The sequence below is a fragment of the Rhamphochromis longiceps genome, linkage group LG10, assembly GCF_057381845.1.
Source record: "Rhamphochromis longiceps isolate RC_006_pf linkage group LG10, R_longiceps_female_GT1.1, whole genome shotgun sequence".
In the NCBI taxonomy this organism is placed as follows: Eukaryota; Metazoa; Chordata; class Actinopteri; order Cichliformes; family Cichlidae; genus Rhamphochromis; species Rhamphochromis longiceps.
Genome location: NC_140566.1, coordinates 36366017 through 36387305, shown reverse-complemented (window position 1 = coordinate 36387305; position 21289 = coordinate 36366017). Strand labels below are relative to the sequence as shown.

General features: G+C 44.2%; 2 protein-coding genes across 3 annotated transcripts in view; one reads left to right on the top strand and one right to left on the bottom strand.

Annotated features, from left to right (window-relative positions):
* Positions 1-4553: 4553 nt before the first annotated feature.
* Positions 4554-21289, top strand: part of LOC146661423 (platelet-derived growth factor receptor beta-like) — a 47456-nt gene continuing 30720 nt past the window's right edge. Inside the window, exons 1-14 of one of the 2 annotated variants that reach the window (XM_085421471.1) lie at positions 4661-4693; positions 7349-7451; positions 7913-7978; positions 8052-8146; positions 8239-8434; positions 18355-18615; positions 18751-18881; positions 18974-19055; positions 19140-19214; positions 19325-19508; positions 19923-20038; positions 20258-20369; positions 20527-20629; positions 20732-20840. In XM_085421471.1, the coding sequence (XP_085277597.1) occupies positions 7924-7978; positions 8052-8146; positions 8239-8434; positions 18355-18615; positions 18751-18881; positions 18974-19055; positions 19140-19214; positions 19325-19508; positions 19923-20038; positions 20258-20369; positions 20527-20629; positions 20732-20840 (1519 nt within the window). In that variant the 5' untranslated portion in view covers positions 4661-4693; positions 7349-7451; positions 7913-7923. Of the gene's footprint in view, positions 4694-7348; positions 7452-7912; positions 7979-8051; positions 8147-8238; positions 8435-18354; positions 18616-18750; positions 18882-18973; positions 19056-19139; positions 19215-19324; positions 19509-19922; positions 20039-20257; positions 20370-20526; positions 20630-20731; positions 20841-21289 lie in introns of both variants that reach the window. The other variant, XM_085421470.1, reaches the window with a different exon arrangement.
* On the bottom strand, positions 15550-16936 carry LOC146661425 (nesprin-2-like). Its single transcript, XM_085421584.1, has 3 exons — positions 16668-16936; positions 15795-15977; positions 15550-15717 (listed from the first exon to the last, which is right to left on the bottom strand). Exons 1-3 carry the CDS (start codon positions 16722-16724, stop codon positions 15550-15552), a joined length of 408 nt encoding a protein of 135 aa, XP_085277710.1. The 5' UTR covers positions 16725-16936.

Sequence of the window (21289 nt, the reverse complement as noted above, 5' to 3'; positions counted from 1 at the left end):
CTGTCTTTACTAAACACCTCTTGTAGATCATGATATTCAGGAGGGACAGCGGTAAGGTCGGGGGGGGAAACAACCGATGGAGGAGAAACAGAAGCCTCCGAGGGCAAGGCTAATTTAAGGCAGTTGGCGAGACAAAATAGACTCCAACTGGCTACTCTTTTCCCTGTCCAGTCAATGTGTGGATTGTGCTTCTGCAACCACGGAAAACTGAGGATTACTGGCGCGTCAAGGGAAGAAGTGGTAAAGAGTGTTATGTTTTCCTGATGATTGCCTGACGTGACTAATTTGACAGGTGCGGTCTGGTGAGTGATCATAGCGAATACCTCATTATTTAAAGCAGAGGCTGGGATCGGAGGCTCGAGCTGAGTGAGGGGCAAGTTCAAAGATTTAGCAACCGCAGTGTCTATTAAATTTTGCTCTGACCCTGAGTCAACGAGAGCGTGAAAAGAATGAGCCTTAGTACCAGTTATTAAAGAAACTAACAGCAGAAAACGGGGTTTATCTCCTTTGAAAACACTGCCCACCCGTAACCCCGGACTTACCGGCGGGCCACGCCTTTTGGCCGGACTGGGCAGACAGCGATGCGATGGCCGCTTCCTCCGCAGTAGAAGCACTCTCCGGCTCGGAAACGCCGTTCCCGCTCCTCAGGAGTGAGCCGAGAGTGGCCGATTTGCATAGGCTCTGGGGAAGGAGAGCGGGGACGGGCGGATGTTGTTACCGGAAGTGGTGGGGGTAACGCGGAAGTGTTCGCGGGCCGAAACAGAGACGGAGAGGGCTTGGAACGCCTCTCAGCGTCTCTTTCCCTCAGTCGATTATCAATCCTGAGAGCGAGAGAGGCAAGCGCTTCGAACGTGGCCGGCTCGTCGTGTACAGCTAGCTGATCTTTCATCTGTTCGGTAAGGAATGGTAGGAAAATACCCCGCAGCGTGGCGTCTGGCCAACCCGCTTCTACAGCAGCGGTGCGGAACTCGATCGAATATTCCGCAACGCTGCATTTTCCCTGACGGAGTCCCAACAGCCTCTTAGCTGCAGTACCCTCAGAAATCGGGTGAGCGAATGTAGACTTGAATTCCTTGAGAAATTCCTCATAGGAGCATGAGGCAATCGGGTGAGAAGACAGAAACGCCTCATCCCACGCGAGCGCCTTACCCCTAAGCAACCCTACAAAATGGGAAATCTTGGCAGCATCATTTGGGAAAGCGTGTGGCGTGCGACTGATGAACAACGACCACTGAAAAAGGAAACCCCCACACTGCCCCAACTCTCCGTGGAAAGGCTCCGGTGGAGGGGAGGAAATGCCCCGATAAGCCGATTCTATCGCGGGGTGCGCAACGGTGGGTGCAGGCGACGGTCCCGGCTGACTGGGGAAAACGGGCGGATTCGGCTCCCTGATTTCTGAAAACCTGGTGAGTAACTCCTCCTGCTTCTCACTAATAGCGTTACACTGGTACATTAGGGACGTCAATGTCTGTTCATGCCGTCCTAACACCGCGCCCGGTTTATTTATGGCGGCGCGAATTGGGTCCGCTGAGTCCATTATTGGACAGTTCGTTCTGTCACAAACAAGGATGCAGTGGACTCAAGAGCAGATTCAATTGCTCGAACCATGTACAATTTATTGAAAGGAAAAGGAACTTAAACAAGACTGGGTCTAACAGAAATCATTCGCAGGAACTGAGGGAGGCCCGAGGGCGGAGAAACGGACGTAGAACACAGGGAGATCATGGGCGGGAACTTCTGCAAACACAGGAGAAGGGTTTTACTGAATAGGAAACAATTAAAGGGCAGAGGTTAGTGGTACTAGTGGAGAGTCTTGGGCTTACTCTAAAACACCGGCTATTAGGGGGGGAAGGGGTTGCCGTGGGAGCATTCCAGGGATGGTTGAGAGTGTGGGGAGGCTGGTCCAGGTTCCAAGGTGTCCAGGGAGGTTGAAGTACGGGCTGGAGGGCAGGCTGAGGAGAAGATGAGTGTGTGGTCCTCGGGTTCTGGGCAGACGGGAGAACGGGACGGAAACAGAACCAGCACTGCTGGTGTGTACGACGGGTGATGAATCTGGAGAATACAGGAGACGGAGGACACATTAACCCACGATCCAGGCACACAGAGTCTGAGCACAGAGGAGGCTAAGTTTACCACGGGTGGTAGCAGGACGAACTGGCAAGGAGTAGCAGGCAGTGCTGGCTTAAAAACCCTCTAGATGGAGCCCCGGAAATTGGAAGCAGGTGATGAGCTGGCCAACTCCACCCCAGGGGATGGACAACAGGAACCTGGACCACACCCGACCAGACACTCCCACAGCATATGACATTATGTGGGAGAAACGTTTCATCACTCATCGAAGTGACTTCTTCAGTCTCAGCTGACTGCAGGTTTCCCTAAATCTTATAAACAGTACATTTGCATAATGACTGAAACCAGCCCACTGAGGGAACAATGGGCTGGGAGGTCAGTTCCTTAATCATAATTATGCAAATTCTCATGACCATTGATCAACAACCATGAGTACCATTCACAGAGAGGTGGGGAACGGCTGCAATCACAGCATTGTAAGATGGCGAAAGATGTACCCTTAGGCCCCCTTATCGATTCAGAGATGGTCTTTCCCTTTTTCACGTAAATGGCCTCCTTGACTCCACGCTCAAACCAGCGTTCCTCCCTGTCCAGGATGTGAACATCCTCATCATTGAAAGAGTGTCCACTGGCCTGTAGGTGTAAATAGACCGCAGAGTCGTGGCCTGATGAGGTGGCTCTTCTGTGTTGTGCCATCCGCTTCACCAGAGGTTGTTTGGTTTCCCCGATGTATAAATCCTGGCAATCCTCCTGGCACTTAACAGCGTAAACTATGTTACTCTGTTTGTGTCAGGGGACCCGATCCTTGGGGTGGACCAATTTTTGGGGCAGCGTGTTTTTGGGGTTTAAAAGCAACAGAGACCCGGTGTTTAGAAAAAATGCCTCTCAACTGCTCTGATACTCCTGACACATATGGGATCACTACAGGTTTTCGCTTGGGCAGCGGTTGTCTTTCTCTCCTGGATCGGCTGGAGCTTTCTTTAGGAGCCTTTCCCGCTTTACCAAAAGTCCAGCTGGGATAACCACGTTTACTCAGGGCCTTCTTGATGTGCTGTTCTTCTGCCTCCCTGTCCGCTGTGTCAGTGGGGATCGTGTTCGCTCTGTGTTGTAGTGTCCTGACATCTAAAAGCTGACGGTACACGTCCCCCATTACTGATGGAAATCTCACAGTCTAAGAAGGCTAACCTGCCACTTTTCATATCCTCCCTGGTGAAGTTGATGTGTCGGTCCACCGAGTTAATGTGATCCGTGAAATGTGGAACGTCCTGAGATTTGATTTTCACCCAGGTGTCATCCACATATCTGAACCAATGGCTTGGCGGTGTTCTAGGGTAGGATAGCAAAGCCCTCTTTCCCACTTCTTCCATGTACAAATTGGCCACGATGGGTGAAACTGGGGAGCCCATGGCACACCCATGTTTCTGCCTGTAGAACTGACCCTTGTATGTGAAGTAGGTGGAATTAAGACACAGTTTAAACACACTTGGTCGATGCTGAGAGCAGTCCTGTTGCTGAGGTTGGTGTCATCCTGTAATCTCTTACGGACTACCTCCAACGCCTCTGTGACTGGGATGCAAGTGAAGAGAGATGTAACGTCGTACGAGACCATGGTTTCATCTGCCTCCATAATTACAACTCTCACCTTCTCAACAAAATCCAGGGTGTTCTGGATGTGGTGTTCAGAGCTGCCCACCAGCGCACCCTGTGCGTGCTGCCCTTCCTCTTCACGTTCCTCCTGTAGGAAAACAATAGAGGCAGCCATTAAACACTGACCCCCGTGGGCACACACACGATCTGCACTTCCTAAACACACACACTGACTTGGGAGTCTAACGTAATGATCCCGCGCCGGTGGGAGCTCCAACACTCCTAAATAGCTCCCCCGACGAGCCCTGATCAACAACAGGGGGTGTTGCAGGAGCTTCGGATGTGGCCAGTCCGCCAGCAGAGCCACACTCACCAGGCCTGAAGTAGCCTGCAGAAACACATACACACACCCGCAAACAGGGAGAAGAGGGACAGCAATACCAAATATACATACAATACAAGACAAGTCCAAAACTGCTCAGGGACCCTGGGTCACTCAGACCCAGGACCCTGACAATTATTACTGATCAGTCAGTAAGCTGACTCTCTCACATAGCACTCTGTTTAATAAAGTCTACTACAAAACAACACACACACACACACACACACACACACACACACACACACACACACACACACACACACACACAAGCAGTAAGTCTGACTGTAAAACAGAAAACTGACTTTTTTGTATGTGTGTTTCAGTATGTGTGTGTGTGAGTGTGTGTGTGTGTGTGTTGCACTCGGTTCATTTCCTGTCAAAGAAGGGGGGAGGGCAGAGAGACAGATTGAAAACAGATGCTCTTTCTCTCTCTCGCTCTCTCTCTATGTGCGTCTGTGTCTCTCACCCGTTTTCTTCCCTCAGTACTGCAGACTCTCTCTCTCTCCACTCTGGCCCTATGTCTCCCTCTCTCACTGTGAATCAGTCTGTTGGTTTCCATTCGTCGTTCGTCTGGAATGAACTGAAGAGAAGAAGAGGAGACACAAACAGTGAAAAGAAGAAGAAGAAGAGAAGGAAAAGGAGCAGCTTCAGAAGGTTTGAACCAACTCTACTCTCTTTTCTTTCTCTGAATCCTGATTAGATTCCACACAGTATTGCTATGTACAAGTACTACATGTACTAGAAATACTGAAATGCTGCTGTGAGTAAATACTGCAAGTAAATACTTTAACTACTCTAAGTAGTGCTCCGAGTAAAAGCTGTGAGTACATAGTGTGAGTACTGCGAATAAGTACTCTGAGTACTGAGAGTAAAGACTGTGAGCACTGGGAGTACGTACTGCGAGTAAGTCCTGTGTGCAATACCTTCACTGCATTGGTGCACATAGCAGTGGGTCAGGTGAATCTCAGCTGAGTATCGGCACCTGAATGTGGTATTCCTCCTGCAGTTTGTTGCTGAACAGATCAGTGATGGAGGGAAGCTTGTGCAGCAATCATGAGGCTGAAGGCCAGTGAGGGGGCGGAACTTCCAGCGTGTCTTGTCCTTGGACAAGACACTTCACCCGTTGCCTACTGGTGGTGGTCAGAGGGCCCGGTGGTGCCAGTGTCCGGCAGCCTCGCCTCTGTCAGTGCGCCCCAGGGCACCTGTGGCTACAATGTACCTTGCCATCACCAGTGTGTGAATGGGTGGATGACTGAATGTATAAAGTGCTTTGGGGTCCTTAGGGACTATGTAAAGTGCTATACAAATACAGGCCATTTACCATTCTATAAAGGTATTTTACTGCCAGTGAAACTGGGGTTAAACTGACAGATTAAAATCAGATAAATAAAACTGGGCTCAGTAAGAGACGTTCCTCCTGAACTCTGACATCTCCTCACAGTGGGAGCTCTGATTGGGCAGCAGGTTCCTCTTCATGTCTCAGCTTCAGAACATCTTCAAAAATTGAGCAACCACAGAACCACAGCTGATCCTCCCTCTAATTAAACCTCACATCTTCAAACCTGTGTCTCAGGCAGCTGACAATGACATACAAGCGTCATTTTATATGATGGATTATGCAGAAAAAAATAGAATTGAGCAGAAAGGCCTATTGCTTTATTACATATTCAGGTTGTGTACCATGTTTTTAACAAGTAATTAAGTAATAAAGTAACTAATTACTTTTGAAAATAAGTAATCAGTAAAGTAACTGGATTAATTTCTTGGAGAAGTAATCACTAATAGTAACTAATTATTATTTTCAAGTAACGTAACCAACACCATTGGCGATAGTGGAAAGGAAAAACTCCCTTTTAACAGTGAGAAACCTCTGACAGAACCAGGCTCAGGGAGAGCCTGCTGTGTGTCACCACAGAGTCAGAATATTCATATGTTCTCTTCTTCATCATGAAGAATTGAAGTGAATAAGACGCTGAAGAGAGGCATATATGAGTGTAAACATATTTTGAACCTTCTCGTAGGATGTTTCCATTTGTAGGTTTGGTGTATTTGCTCAGTTTGCGTGTTTTTAACTGGTTTGGTGAACTAATTCTCATTTTCATTAGATTTACTGTTTTTATGAGTTTGAACTTGTTTCAAAACATTTTAAAAGCACAGACTGAAGAATTATTGATGAAAGTCTAATCTATGAAAATCAACTTTTCAGATCCAACAGCCCTACCTGATCATCCAGTTTGGTTCCTTACATGTTTGGTGTTTGTAATACTTTAAGTGTCAGAAATATTCTGATCAAACTTATTGTGTGGTAATAACATCATACACGAGCATATATCCGGTTATTTTTTCTGTGCATTATCTGAACTGTGGTTGGTTGCTGTTGGGCCTCACCTGCTTCTCGTTAGATTTCTGTTTTTATGTTTGCCATGCTGATCATTCAAATGCATCGACTTGACCAACAATAAATCTTGTGGTTTGCAGTTTGATCAGTTTAATTGTGTTACAGTGTGTGTGTGCTGTGTGCTACAGGTCTGAGGTGACCGATCACAGCGTTAGTATGGAGCAGTGACAGGCAGGTGGCACACCTGTAGAGTAGGTGAGTGTGACAGGATATGAAATGATTACATGTAGAATATTCAGTGTTGATGAACAGGTGTATGATTACCTATCTGGAATACTACTTAAATAGATCACCATAGTCAGATTCGCTGTCTCCTACTTTGCCGATCGATGTCTTGTAGCTGCTCATATTTCTGATCAGAGCTGCTTAAAGGTGATTTTTACTGAGCACGAACTAGACAAAAATCCAAAAACACAGTTGGAAGAACGTCGGCCGATGAACATGTTGGTGATTCGATCTGAGATCAGCTTTGTGCTGCACAGTCAGTTTGAACCAAACACACACAGCAGTCACAACACACACACGGCAGGCTGGAAAAACAATGGTGTGATCTTTTAACTTAGCAGCTGTAAAAGAGTGTCTTCTGTTGGTCAGTAACCTGATCACAAGATCAGTACTTCAAAGCAAATTTTACTCAAGCACACATTTGAGGCATTCCTCTCTCTTCAGCCTTAAGAGAGTTAATAAAAAGCCCTTTAAAACTTCCATTGGTGACATCACAAGAGAGACTGAAGCCACCAATCTGGACGCTCAAATTTGACACTCTGTGACAGTGGAGGTAGGGATGAAGAGGAAGACTCGGCAGCTGACTGGTGACATCACCTGCTGAGCATTAGTCAGGGCACAGAGCTTCAGAGCTGTGATTGGCTAAACCCTGAGATGAGGCTTGCTCTCCTCTCTGCTGCCCACAGGAAATACCTCGCTGTTTATTTTCTTCTTCGGTGGTCAGCTGGCATTCCTCATTCTCTCTCCATCAACCAGGGCTCTGTTTGGCTGAAGTCCCTAGGGATGACTGTGAGTGGCTGCTTTGTGTGAAAACACATGCACACACACACAGGAATGTGTTCACGTCTGTTTGAAGCATCAGTCACCTCGACAGATTTAACAGACGCCGACTGAATGCAGGGAATGAAAAAAGTCCAGACTGCTACGGTTTAAATAAACTTGTTAAACTTTAATGAAGCTTCTTAGACGCCTCCCTTCAAAGTAACTTCGTTGAGTTTATTATTTCTGCAGTCTCCAGCTGCCACTGACATGCAGTAAACACATCTCTCTGGAATATAGAGCAGTAATAGCAGACAATCATTACTACAGTATTTGTACACAGCCTGCAGCATCCAACACTTATTGCATTCAACTATTTGCATTTTTTTAAAGCTTCCACCAAATATCAGAGCTTCACAGGAAGTCCATTTTGTGTTTTAATGATGTTAGACTTTTATTTTGAAACCTCTCCTCCACCTGTCACTGCTCAGGGTTGGCAGCCATGATGGCATCCATCAGGGGAACAGGAAATATCAGCCTGTTGGGGTTTCTCTTGGGTGAGTAATAACGTAAAAGCATCAGTAGGATTTTAGAGGTGACACCTGAATGTCTACCTGTCTCTGTGTGTAGGTGTATTCCTGGTTCATCCTGAAGGGGCGGTTTCTCTGGAGCTGCTGCCATCCGCCTCTGAAGTTCTGGTCCCCTCTAACTCCAATTACACAGTGGTCAGTAACACTTGTCTGTCTCTACACCTACCTGTCTCTGTCTTCAGATGTCTTCCAGTACCTCTCTCTCAGGTATCTTTTCTTCTCCTCAGGAGTGTTTGGGGTGGAGTGAGGTGAAGTGGCATTTTCCTCAGGACCCGCCAGTAGAAGGGGTCCTCTTGGACAATCGAGGCTCCATGAGCATCCTGCATCTCTTTAACATCACATGGAGGAATTCTGGGAGATACACCTGTGAGGAGCCATCATCTGATCAGAGCAGAAATGTTGATGTCTTTATACCTGGACAAGGTAACCATCTTCCAACGTGTGTTCCTCCTGTTGTTTGTGTCAGAAAAATAAAGGTGCCAACTGGAACCAAAAGTGGTTCTTTAGCCTGATGCCATAGAAGAACCTTTTTTGGTGCCACAAAGAACCGCTCAAACAATGGTTCTTTGAAGAACCATTTCTTTCAGTGGTTCATTGAAGAACCTTTAAAGGTGCCCCAAAGAACCATCAAGAAATGGTTCTTTAGGGCACCTTTAATGGTTTTTCAAAGGACCATTTTAAAAAAGGTCCTTCAAATGGCCCTTGGTAGTACCTACGGCCATTTATCATCCACAGCGTTTTTTAATATTAGGCCATTTTCACTGTGTTGAATAGAATATAGCCAAACCTCCCAACCCTTTTTTTTTTCTTTAGAATTGCCGTCTCCGTTTATTCGATTAGCTTAAGGTGGCTAAGCTAAAAACCAACATCCACATGAGTACCAAAAGCCATAAATCGCCCCATTGAAACCCATTATAAACGCTATTTTTCACTGCACAATTATTACCATTAACGTAGTGGCGATGGCTTAAGTTTCATTTTTGTTCTGTAGTCAGGACCTTAGAATTGTAATTTTTTTATTTGGCCACCGGGTGGCGCCCTTGCTTCACATTTGACCCCTGCTGGAAAACAGCGGGCTTCTTGGACAGACCTGCGGGAAATGAAGCCTCATTTCCGGCGTGCAGCAGCGGCTTCGCCCGCTGATCGGGCGGGACCATTTTCGGCCCCTAGGACCGTATGAGGGTGCTTTTTTTTTTTTAGTCAACAGGAAATGACGTATTTGTTGTCACGTGGTATCGGATGTGTGTGCTGCAAAAATGAGTCCCCGGTGATCGTGCCCCGGTAATCGTCGCGACTTACCCCGGCAAGAATGCACTTATTTCGGCCTAGAGGAGGAGCATTTGCCGCCTGGAGACCATTTTCTGGTCCTGAAAAAAAAAAAAAAGGCGATCGAAATGACTGTTGGTGCCAATCTTTAGTCCATCTAAAGGCCTAATTATAATAACAATTGAATATTACCTCAAATGTTTTTTTTGGAAAATATTCAAGTTTTATGTTTTTTGGGGCAAAAAAAGCAGTGCGCTCATGTGACGAAACCGGGATATAAAGGGTTAAAATCCGCGAAATGTAATTAAAACTTGACATGAATATTTCAAGGAGAAGTAGGTCTAAAAGATTGGCTAATTTAAAGTGGAATAAAATATTATTTTATAAATTTTTTATAGCACTTTTTTGGGCGTGGTCGATTGGGACCGATAGTGTGCGCATTTTATGAAATGCGCTCCTGCAAAAAAAATAAAAGGCGATCGAAATGACTGTTGGTGCCAATCTTTGGTCCATCCAAAGGCCTAATTAAAAGTACAATAAAATATAACTTTCAAATGTATTTTATGGAAAATATTTAATTTTTTCATTTTTTTCGCCAAAAACGGCTGTGCGCTCATATGACAAAACCGGGATATAAAGGGTTAAAATCCGCGAAATGTAATTAAAACTTGACATGAATATTTCAAGGAGAAGTAGGTCTAAAAGATTGGCTAATTTAAAGTGGAATAAAATATTAATGTATAATCTTTTTATAGCACTTTTTATGGCGTGGTCAATTTTTGGCTCTAGGACCTCATAAGGGGTACGTTTTTTAGGTACTACCAAGGGTTAAAAAAGCATTTTAAAGAACCTTTTTAAATCTTTAAAAATAAAATGTATCATAAATTGAATTTGAGTAGGGTAAAATAAATACGACCTTCCTTTGATATCAAACATCCTTGAAAGAGTAGTTGTCAAACAGCTAACAGATCATCTGCAGAGGTTTATTTGAAGAGTTTCAGTCAGGTTTCAGAGCTCATCACAGCACAGAAACAGCTTTAGTGAAGGTTACAAATGATCTTCTTATGGCCTCTGACAGTGGACTCATCTCTGTGCTTGTCCTGCTAGACCTCAGTGCAGCGTTCGATACTGTCGACCATAATATCCTATTAGAGCGATTAGAACAGGGGTCACCAACACGGTGCCCGCGGGCACCAGGTCGCCCACAAGGACCACATGAGTCGCCCGCGGGCCTGTTCTAAAAATAGCTCACCATAACAACTTACCAGTAAGCTGCATCTATTTTTATTTTTTCTTGCTATTTTTTTTAAATCACAATTGCATTGGTGTTAATTTGTTAGAGATAATATATAAAAAAAATGTTTATTATTAAATATTAGATCATGATCTAATATTTAGTGCTAGCTGGTCTCCACGGAAACAGTTGCCGTGAAGACCAGCAAAGGCAAAGGTGAGGAGATGAGGAAAACATGGCGGAAAAAAGGAAGAAAACATATCATTTTCACAGTGAATGGGAGGAAGAGTTCTTTTTTACCACTGTGAAAGATTCATGCGTGTGTCTCATTTGCGGGGCAACTGTGGCAACGGCAAAGCGGCACAACGTGGAGAGACATTTCCGAATGTGTCACACAAGCTACCATGCTAACTACCCAAAGGGCAGAACACTGCGAGCGGAAAAGGCCCGCGAATTAAAGGCAGGTTTGAGCAAACAGCAGTCTTTTTTCACGAGACCGGTGAAAAACTCTCAAAAAGCAACCGAAGCCTCATTTAGAGCTACACATTTCATGATTAAGAAAAAGAAGGCATTTTTAGACGGGGAGTATTTCAAAGAAGCAATGATGATAATTGCAAAAACTGTGCTTAAAGACGAGAAATATGGAAACGATGTAATCTCCACTCTCTCTGATGTCCAGCTGGGGGCAACTACAATTGTTAGAAGAGTGTCGGCTATGTCCGGGAACTTGGCCGATCAGTTGGATCAGGATCTGGCAAAGTGCAGTTGGTTTAGCATCCAGTGTGACGAGTCCGTCGACAGCAGCAGTACAGCACAGCTGATGGTCTTTATCCGGATGGTATTTGATGGTTTCTCCACAAAAGAAGAACTTCTGACACTACTGCCGCTAAAGACAACTACGAAGGGAGTTGACATCTATAACGCGGTGAAGGAGTTTTTCGCGAAGAAAAAGGTACCGTTGGAAAAGCTGGTATCAGTGACTACCGACGGGGCTCCTGCTATGATCGGCCGACATACGGGATTCATCGCTCACTGTAAAGGTGACACAGAGTTCCCAAACTTCATGCATTACCACTGCATCATTCACCAGCAGGCGTTATGCGCAAAGGTGATCGGCTTCGAGCACGTCATGACTCCCGTCGTGAAGATCATAAACAGCATCCGCTCCAGAGCTAAACAGCACAGAACATTCAAGGTGCTATTGGAGGAGCTGTCAGCTGAATATGGTGACCTGCTACTACATACGAAAATCCGATGGCTCAGCAGGGGACGGATTTTGCTTCGTTTTTTGTCACTTTTGGGTGAAATCAAGGAGTTCATGCAATCCAAAGGGGAAGACACATCTCTGCTGGAGGACACTGAGTGGACACTTGACCTTGCGTTTTTAACAGACATTACTGGGAAACTGAACCATTTGAACTGTGAGCTGCAAGGCAAAGTTAAGACTGTTGCTGACATGATAAGTGCTTTAAATGGAAATAAAGCCCAGATGAACATTTTCTCTGTGCATTTACAGAGAAAAAAGGTGCTGCACTTTCCCTCTGTGCAGATGGTGCTGAAAGACAATGCTTCTGCATCTGAGACTTTTGACAAAGTTGCAGAAAAGTACACTCAAGTCATAAACCGACTTGGTCAAGAGTTTGAGAACAGGTTTTGTGACCTTGATCAGCTTGAGCCATGTGTCTCATTTGTTTCCAATCCTTTCATGAATGTGGACACAACATGCATTGCTGAGCAACTAAGTTCACTGTTCAGCTTGGATGCTGGACAGGTGGAAATCGAAATGGTAAAACTGCAAAATGACGTCCACCTCAAAGCCTATCTGGGTGCACCAAACTTTTGGTGCCTTGTTGACACAGAAAAGTACAGTGGTGTGTGCACAGCAGCTATGAAGGTTGCCAGCCTGTTTGGTTCAACCTATCTTTGTGAATCAGCCTTTTCTGACATGAACTTCATCAAGAACAAACACAGAACACGCCTCTCCGATGCACATCTGCAAGACTCACTCAGAGTTGCAGTGTCAAGTTATACCCCAGATTACAACACACTGGTGAACAGCATGCAATGCCAGGTTTCCCACTAACAGACAAAGAAAGCCATATTAGATGTTCTCAGTGGCAACATTACAGTGTCATGTCAAAGTTGAATTTAATTATTGAAAAACAAATGTGTTTGTTAAGTGTAACATGTGACAATTTGCTTTAAAATGCTGCCAATTTGGTGAAAAGTTCTGTAAAATTTGAAAGTTGATTTTTTGTATGTTACATACATACAAAAATAATGTATGTAACAGTGCATGATTTGTTAAAATTTGTTAGTGGTAAGTGAAAATGTTGTAGAAGTGATCACTTCAAAATGTAAATACTTGCAGAGATATATAGAAATAAAGCGTTGCATATTGATATTTATGTTTCCTACTTGCATTCTTTATAATTATGGTGAAAAATAATTAACATAATTAGTGTCCGTACATAGATGAATATCATTAATTATTAATGATAACACATAATTAAGTTAAACTGAGGAAATTTGTTATTTGAGAAGTGTGTGTCAAACTGGTAGCCCTTCACATTAATCGGTACCCAAGAAGTAGCTCTCACTTTCAAAAAGGTTGGTGACCCCTGGATTAGAACATGCTGTAGGTATTACAGGTACTGTGCTGCAGTGGTTTGTATCATATCTATCTAATAGACTCCAATTTGTGCATGTAAATGGAGAGTCCTCTTCACACACTGAGGTTAATTATGGAGTTCCACAGGGTTCAGTGCTAGGACCAATTCTGTTTACATTATACATGCTTCCCTTAGGCAGCATCATTAGAAGACATAGCATACATTTACACTGCTATGCAGATGACACCCAGCTCTATCTGTCCATGAAGCCAGATAACACACACCAATGAGTTAAACTGCAGGAATGTCTTAAAGACATAAAGACCTGGATGGCCGCTAACTTTCTGCTTCTTAATTCAGATCAAACTGAGGTTATTGTACTCGGCCCTGAAAAGCTTAGAAATATGGTATCACTCTGGATGGCATTACCTTGGCCTCCAGTAATGCTGTGAGGAACCTTGGAGTCATTTTTGACCAGGACATGTCCTTCAACGCACATATTAAACAAATATGTAAGACTGCTTTCTTCCATTTGTGCAACATCTCTAAAGTTAGAAATATCCTGTCTCAGAGTGACGCTGAAAAACTAGTTCATGCATTTATTACTTCCAGGCTGGACGACTGCAATTCATTATTATCAGGATGTCAAAAAAACTAGCTGAAAAGACTTCAGCTAATCCAAAATGCTACAGCAAGAGAAGAGACAGGGACTAGAAAGACGGAGCATTTTTCTCCTTTTTTGGCTTCCCTTCATTGGCTTCCTGTTAAATCCAGAATTGAATTCAAAATCCTGCTCATCACATACAAGGTCTTGAATAATCAGGCCCCATCTTATCTTAATGACCTTGTAGTACCATATCATTATGAGTATTTAAAAGTAGAATGGGAGGCAGAGCCTTCAGTTTTCAGGCCCCTCTTCTGTGGAACCAGCTTCCAGTTTGGATTCAGGAGACAGATACTATCTGTCACGGGTTGCTCTGAGGATCCACTCGCAGGACTCCGGAGTGCGTTGTAACAGAGACAGTTTATTCACAAAAATCTTCACCAAGTGTATTTACAGGCAGTGCGAGGACAGTGCTATATACAAGATGTGCGAGGACGGGTTCCAGGGCTCCAGGGAAAACAAGGGGATCACACACACGCTCACGCCAACCTCTCTCCGCTAGTGACCAGCCACCTCTTACACGCTCCACACGGGGAAACACGGGGACGGGTCCGGGGAATCTAGAACAGAGAGACAAGTGTTACTTTCTGAGGCGGAAGTGTGGGAAACTAGGGCTCGACGTGTACTGACAGGAGTCTTCACAACAATCCAGCGTTGAACAGCTGATCTCCTCCTTCTGATATACCAGCTGGTCTGATGAGGCCCAGGTGTGCATGATCCGGGAGGGCGTGGGCCGAGGGCGTGAACCCGCCATGAGTTCCGCCCCGGCAAAACAGGGGAGGGGGAGAGAGATTGCTGATCAGTGCCTTGCCGACCCCGCAGGTCGTGACACTATCTCTACTTTCAAGATTAGGCTTCAAACTTTCCTTTTTGCTAAAGCATATAGTTAGGGCTGGACCAGGTGACCCTGAATCCTCCCTTAGTTATGCTGCAATAGACGTAGGCTGCCGGGGATTCCCATGATGCATTGAGTTTTTCCTTTCCAGTCACCTTTCTCACTCACTATGTGTTAACAGACCTCTCTGCATTGAATCATATCTGTTATTAACCTCTGTCTCTCTTCCACAGCATGTCTTTATCCTGTCTTCCTTCTCTCACCCCAACCAATCACAGCAGATGGCCCCGCCCCTCCCTGAGCCTGGTTCTGCAGGAGGTTTCTTCCTGTTAAAAGGGAGTTTTTCCTTCCCACTGTCGCCAAAGTGCTTGCTCATAGGGGGTCATATGATTGTTGGGTTTTTCTCTGTATCTATGAAGCGCCTTGAGGTGACTGTTGTTGTGATTTGGCGCTATATAAATAAAATTGAATTGAATTGAGCATAGACATATATTAATGGTTTATTGCCATTTCGCAGCATACCAAAAGACAAAAAGACATTTTAACCCTCAGCACAACATCACTACTAATAGATGTCACATATTAGTTATTTAAACAGTAATAATTAAATATATTTGCCATACTATAAATAAATATATATAAATACTACATCTATAGATAACAACAACAATTAATACATTTATTGTTTAATTAATAAAACATCAGAAAGTGATAAAAACACATTAGAAATAGCAATAGCTTCATAACAGACCAATAAATCAACACATTTTCATCAGCAGATGTTTGCATGTTCAGTAAAAATATTTCAACAACAAGTTTTTGATTAAAATTATCAATGAACTTACTTTCTGTAAGGTAAGTTTTATGTTGGACTCATGGTTCTTTGTTAGTCCAGTTTAGGACAATGTCTCTGACGTATGTATCATATCAAATATATGTCATATCAAAACAACCCCACACCTGCAGTTGTTTCAGTTTTTCACAGGTGTTTCCTGTCAGCTGGTCAACCTCACTCAGGGGGACATCCATATTAGCCAACCAAATGACAAGCTCCTCCCTTTGTGCTTCAAATCCCTCCCACTCTGAGACAAGGAGCTGAGAGAGAGAGAAAAGAGTCAATTATAAAGAAGAGAGAAAAGTGAAACCCTCCTCAGTAGGTCTGACTCGCATACCTGCAGTCGACCTGCGATGGACTCCAGTTTGGCGTTCACTTCATTCCAGCGGCGGCCACACTCCCTCGCCAATGCCAGTAGCCGAGTCTGCAGCGTGCCCTGGAAGAGCCGAGTTAATGTTTGACTCCTCCTGGTCAGGCTCTCCAGCTGGATGAGCCGAGGTCTCCCCTCTCGCCGCTGCCTCTGAACACAGAAACACAAATTGCATTTTTGCTATTCTTTTCCAGGCTTGATCATGTGGAGGTATTTGGAAAACTGTTTTGGCTAGAGGACGACTGTTGTCTTGCAGAAAGTTAAATCAAATGTATGCGATACACAATCAATTCACAAGAACGCATTGTAAAAGAAAGTCCCATTCTTGCCTGATTTCAACTGAATTCTTCATCAAAACGGAGACAGAATTAAAACGAGTGTTTGCAGCAAATGTGAGCACAAAGCCTCACTTTGTACAAGCCTGCTATTACAGTTCTCCTCTATGCAGACAACGTTCCTGTTTTCAAGGCACAACTTGGATCTGCTGTACAAATCTTATGGATACACACTAAATGAAACAGTAGTGTGCACGACTCCAGATTCTGATCCCTCATCCTAATAGGGTTCCAAATGGCTCACAAAAACCCACATAGCAAATGCTGAGGCTTCAAAATACAAAGTCCATAAACCAATGACTGACATGGGTTTTATCATAAGGGTGATAAATATACAGATTTCAGTCTGTCTTAGAGATTTGATGTTCATTTACCTGCAGATGCACTATACGTGTGTGCTCTGTGGTTTTCCACAACGTTTTGCACATCACTATTTAATACAGGAAGTAGGTGAACTAAAACAAGTCATCTTTCTTTGTGAGAGGACCATATTAATGAAACAAACCTCAATGACATCATAGGGATCCCTAAAGATGCTCCTGCTGCTTCTCTTCCTCCTCATCCTAAGCTTCCTTCTCCTTGTCCTCGACTTCCATCCAATTGTAATTCAATCTAATTGTTTTTCTCTCCCTCCTCTTCCTCATTTTGTTGGAGCTGTGAACAGAATTAGTGTGAATCTGGATTAATTTGTGCAAACAAGAAAAATCTACAGCTTTTTGGTCAGAGGTGCTCTTGTGATTTAAGCTGGGAAGATTTATGTGTTGATGCTACCTGCTTCATCTCTACGACTGGCTGCTGAGTGATATTTACACCCTGGCTGGATTACAAACTTTAACCCCGTGCTCAACTTTGGCCCAGCATTGATACCTCTTGTTAGTATAATGACCTCTTCTTGGCTTAATGTATGATGGTGGATAAATGAAATATGCAAAGAAAATTTAACTATATTACAAAAGGACATCTATCTTGGAAACATCAAATGACTGGAGCATAACTTGTCAACTAGTCCGAAAATAAGTTATACAGGAACAGTCAAAGACGCACCTTCATGCTCTTCCAGAATTCAAAGTACAGGTTCATGTGAGTATTTAATGTACGGCTCAGCTCTACTGAATTTCAGAGTTTCTAGAGCAGACACAGAGCTCATGTCAAAACAGGCTTCAGGCGCCATTTTAGTGACTTTAACAATATTATAAATTTTAATATCGGTCTAGCTGACATTACGTTATGTACGCAGCACGCAATTGAACCACATATTTTAGAAGCCAAAGTGTTCTAACGTCACTCTCTCGACCTGTCATTTGGCTCGAAACACATATTCACAAATTGCTCAGTGATAAACATATAGTCAGATCATTTACCTAAGCAGTGTGCTTTGTCAAAACTAAGTAACTGTGTTGGTAATGAACACATAAGTATGTTCATTACATTGACATTCTGTTGTGCAATTGTTATTTACTTGTATTTTATAATTTGACTTACACACTTACATACTGTTGGGTGGTTTGGAAAGTTTACAATAACTAGTATTATCATTATGCTATATTTTCTAATATATATAATAATCTCAAAAGTAATGCCTTAAAGCCAAAAATAGTAATACTTTATTAAAATGTAAAACTAAAGTACAGTATTTGAATGTGTGTATTGTGCCTACTGTTTGTTAACTCACCACATTCATAAATGTCTTAATAATAAATTCCATATTCTATTACCACATTATTTGTGATCAGTGGGTTTGCGGGGTTAGGGGTGTTGGGGGTAGGGTCTTTAGGCTTTGGCCCCCACCCCTGCCACCAGTATATTTTTAAGTATTTCTAACTTTTATTTGAATATTCAGTTTCCTACCATCTGCTCTTAAAGGGTAATCACCAGGTAACCCGCCCTCCCCCTTCGCACACACATGCACACAAACAAAACACACAGTATAATTCACAGCCTCATTATAGTAAATAAATATTTATGCCATTTTACACCATCAAACTTAGATAGCTAAGGATGAAGAACCTTTTGTTCTTTAAAGAACCATTTGTAATAGCTGAAGAACCATCTACAAAATAATAAGGTTCTTTGACGTATGATGGTTCTTTAAAGAACCATGAAGACATCTGAAGAACCATTTAAGAACCATAATTTTTCTAAGAGTACCTGCATTCCTCGTGATGTTCCGTGTTTACCTGTTCCCCCCTCAGGTCCTGATGAATGGTTTGTCCCATTGGATCTGGGTGTGGTGATGAAGGAGGGAGAGGAAGGCACAATTCCCTGCATGGTGTCCAACCCGAACCTCAATGTCTCGCTGTACGAGCGCCCCAGCAGGAGGCTGGTAAGCGGGATGACATATGAGCCGGGGCGTGGCTTCACGGGTCACCTCAATGACACATCATACATGTGCATCGCCACAAACGGAGCTGAGGAGAAGGAGTCGCAGACGTACTACGTCTTCAGCATTATAGGTTTGTGTCTGTCTACCTTCTGATAATGTTTAGTTCACATTTATGCTGAAAGGTTGCCATTCATTCATAAACAAGTCATATTCCTACCTGTCTCCCCTGCTACCTGTATCATTTTTGTGCACCTGCGTATTTCAGTCCCAAAGGTAATGGAAGTGGACCTGACGGTGTCCAGCAGTGTGCTGAAGCAGGGCGAGGTCCTCACAGTAAACTGCACAGTTAGAGACACAGAGATGGTGTTCTTCTCCTGGGGCTTCCCCCGCAGACAGGTACCTGTCTGCCTTCCTGTCTGCTTACCCACCTGTACCTGTCTGTACCTGTCTGTCTGGTGTCACCTAACTATGATGATTTTTCTTTGCAGGAAATTGAGCCGCTGACGGACTTCTTGCCCAATCAGATCCGCTCCTTTGTTAACATCACTGCAGCAACAGTGGCAGATTCAGGTAGGGCGCTCGGTGGCTCAGGTAAAGGTGTGCAGCTTGCTGAGAAACTGTGCTGAGGGAAATAATGCCGTACTGTTCCTGCAGGTGTTTATAGCTGCACGGTGCAGGAGACAACACAGGGACAAACTGTGGTGAAAAATATCACAATAACAGTGCTGGGTCAGCAAACACACACACTCACACACACACACACACACACACACACACTCACACACACACACATAGAACAGACACACACATGTAAAGTGTGTTTCTCCATGTCTCTGCAGACCGAGGTTATGTTTACCTGTGGCCCTTAGGTGAGACCAATGTGTCATCTCTCCTCCATCACACGCTGGAATTAAGTGTAGATATTGACGCCCACCCCGCCCCCACCATCATCTGGACGAGACAGAACCAATCTGTTGCCACAGAAACCACTACTATCAACACCACACACCTGTCAGACAGCCGGTAGGTCAGAGGTCAGACCTCAGATGAGGAGAATCAGAATCTTTATTGTCATTGTGTTTGCAAACAACAAAAATTGTAAGCAAACCCATTCAGCACAAGTGAAAAAAGGGCACTTTAAAAGGAAAGAAGTTTATGTGTGCAATACATTTTAAACAAATAAACAAATAAATAAATAAATATAGTATGTACAAGACTTTATATAAGAATGAACAAGTGAGAATACGGTTGCCGCACAGTGCTTCAGACCTTAGAATATTGCACAGTTAAAAAGAAAAAAGAAAAGAAAATATTGCATAGTTGAGGGTTGTGTTTTCGCAGTGATTTATCCCCCGAGTGTATTTATTAATGCAACAGCCCTGGCATATGTGCTAATGGTTGCTAAAATGAGGAGGAGCTAAATGTTTGATTGATTAGGTATGTGAGCACACTGACGCTGGTGCGCGTGCAGATGGATCAGACAGGAAGTTACACCGCAACTATTTCCAATGATGACGACATCAGAGAGGCTACATTCAACCTGGAGGTACAAGGTGAGCCACATGGCCACCAGGTGTGTATGCCACATCATGTGACATCATGCTGTCATTTACAGACCTTTTGTGTGCATGCTCAGTAACGAGTGTATTGTGTGAGCTGAGGAGTAACATTATCACATGACCTCAGGCTCCGCCTCCTAGCAGACATCTGTGTATGCATTTAAACAGAGGGCACATTTTACTTTTTAATAACACGTGTGTGTGTGTGTGTAGCTCCACCCAGGATCACATCCCTGTCAGAGGTCAGGAGTAACGCTGTGCTGTGTGTGAGTGAGGGAGCTCCACCCCCCTCTGTTACCTGGTACACCTGTTCCAGCTCACACAGGTAAACACGCACGCACACACACACACACACACACACACGCGCACGCGCACACACACACACACACACACACACACACACACACACACACACACACACACACACATAGTGTAACAGTATTGGTGTTACCATGGTGATCCTGTCCTTTAACCTACTGCAGATGCAATCATTTGAATGGCGAGTGGAGGAGCCAATCAAAAGACTCAGAGGGCATGACGCTACAGGAGAACATTACTATGGTGGCAGAGAGAGGTGTCACCCAGGTAACCACTGACATCAAGAGAGTGATGTCATCAGAAGGGAGGGGAAACAGTAACATATTAAGTTGACCGGTGGCTCTGTGTGTGTTTGTTCTACCTGTGCAGGTACACAGCATGCTGACCCTCCAGACTCTCAGCTCTCTGTCGGCCTTTCGCTGTGAAGCCACAAACTCGGTGGGCAGACAAGCGAAGGACCTGCGAGTCATCTCCAGCTGTACGTATCCATGCTGCAGGCGTTTGAGCTCAGGCGGGTTCTCTGAGGAACTGAGGCAGAACGTTCATTCAAACACTGTCTTCAGATGTCTGCTTTAAAACATCGTCCACATCCTGAGCACACAAACAGCTGCTGACAGAGGAGAAAGAGCTCCTCAGAGCTCCTGTCCATCACAGAGGTCACAGGAGTGGCTGAATGCATGAAGGAAGAGATGAAAAGTGAAATGTGACTAGAGAAGTGGAGACAAGCTCATGCTGTGACTTAGACTAACACACCATAACTCATCTGGTCAGCATGTGAACATCGGGATCTCCTGCCAGATGTTCAGTACTTTGAATAAAGGTGCTGCAGATACATGGAGGAGATGATCAGAAGCTGAAGTTTCACTGAGTTTGGTACAAAGACTCAAACATCTCAGGAGGAGCTCAGAGAGACAAAGAAGAATTTAT

Excerpts from the sequence above, each read along its gene's own strand:
- LOC146661425 (XM_085421584.1), bottom strand. The coding sequence starts at position 16,724 with ATGAGGAGGAAGAGAAGCAGCAGGAGCATCTTTAGGGATCCCTATGAT. Across the intron at positions 15,978-16,667 it reads ATCCCTATGATGTCATTGAG|AGGCAGCGGCGAGAGGGGAG; the intron begins GTTTGTTTCATT and ends TTCTGTGTTCAG. Across the intron at positions 15,718-15,794 it reads CCATCGCAGGTCGACTGCAG|CTCCTTGTCTCAGAGTGGGA; the intron begins GTATGCGAGTCA and ends TCTCTCTCTCAG.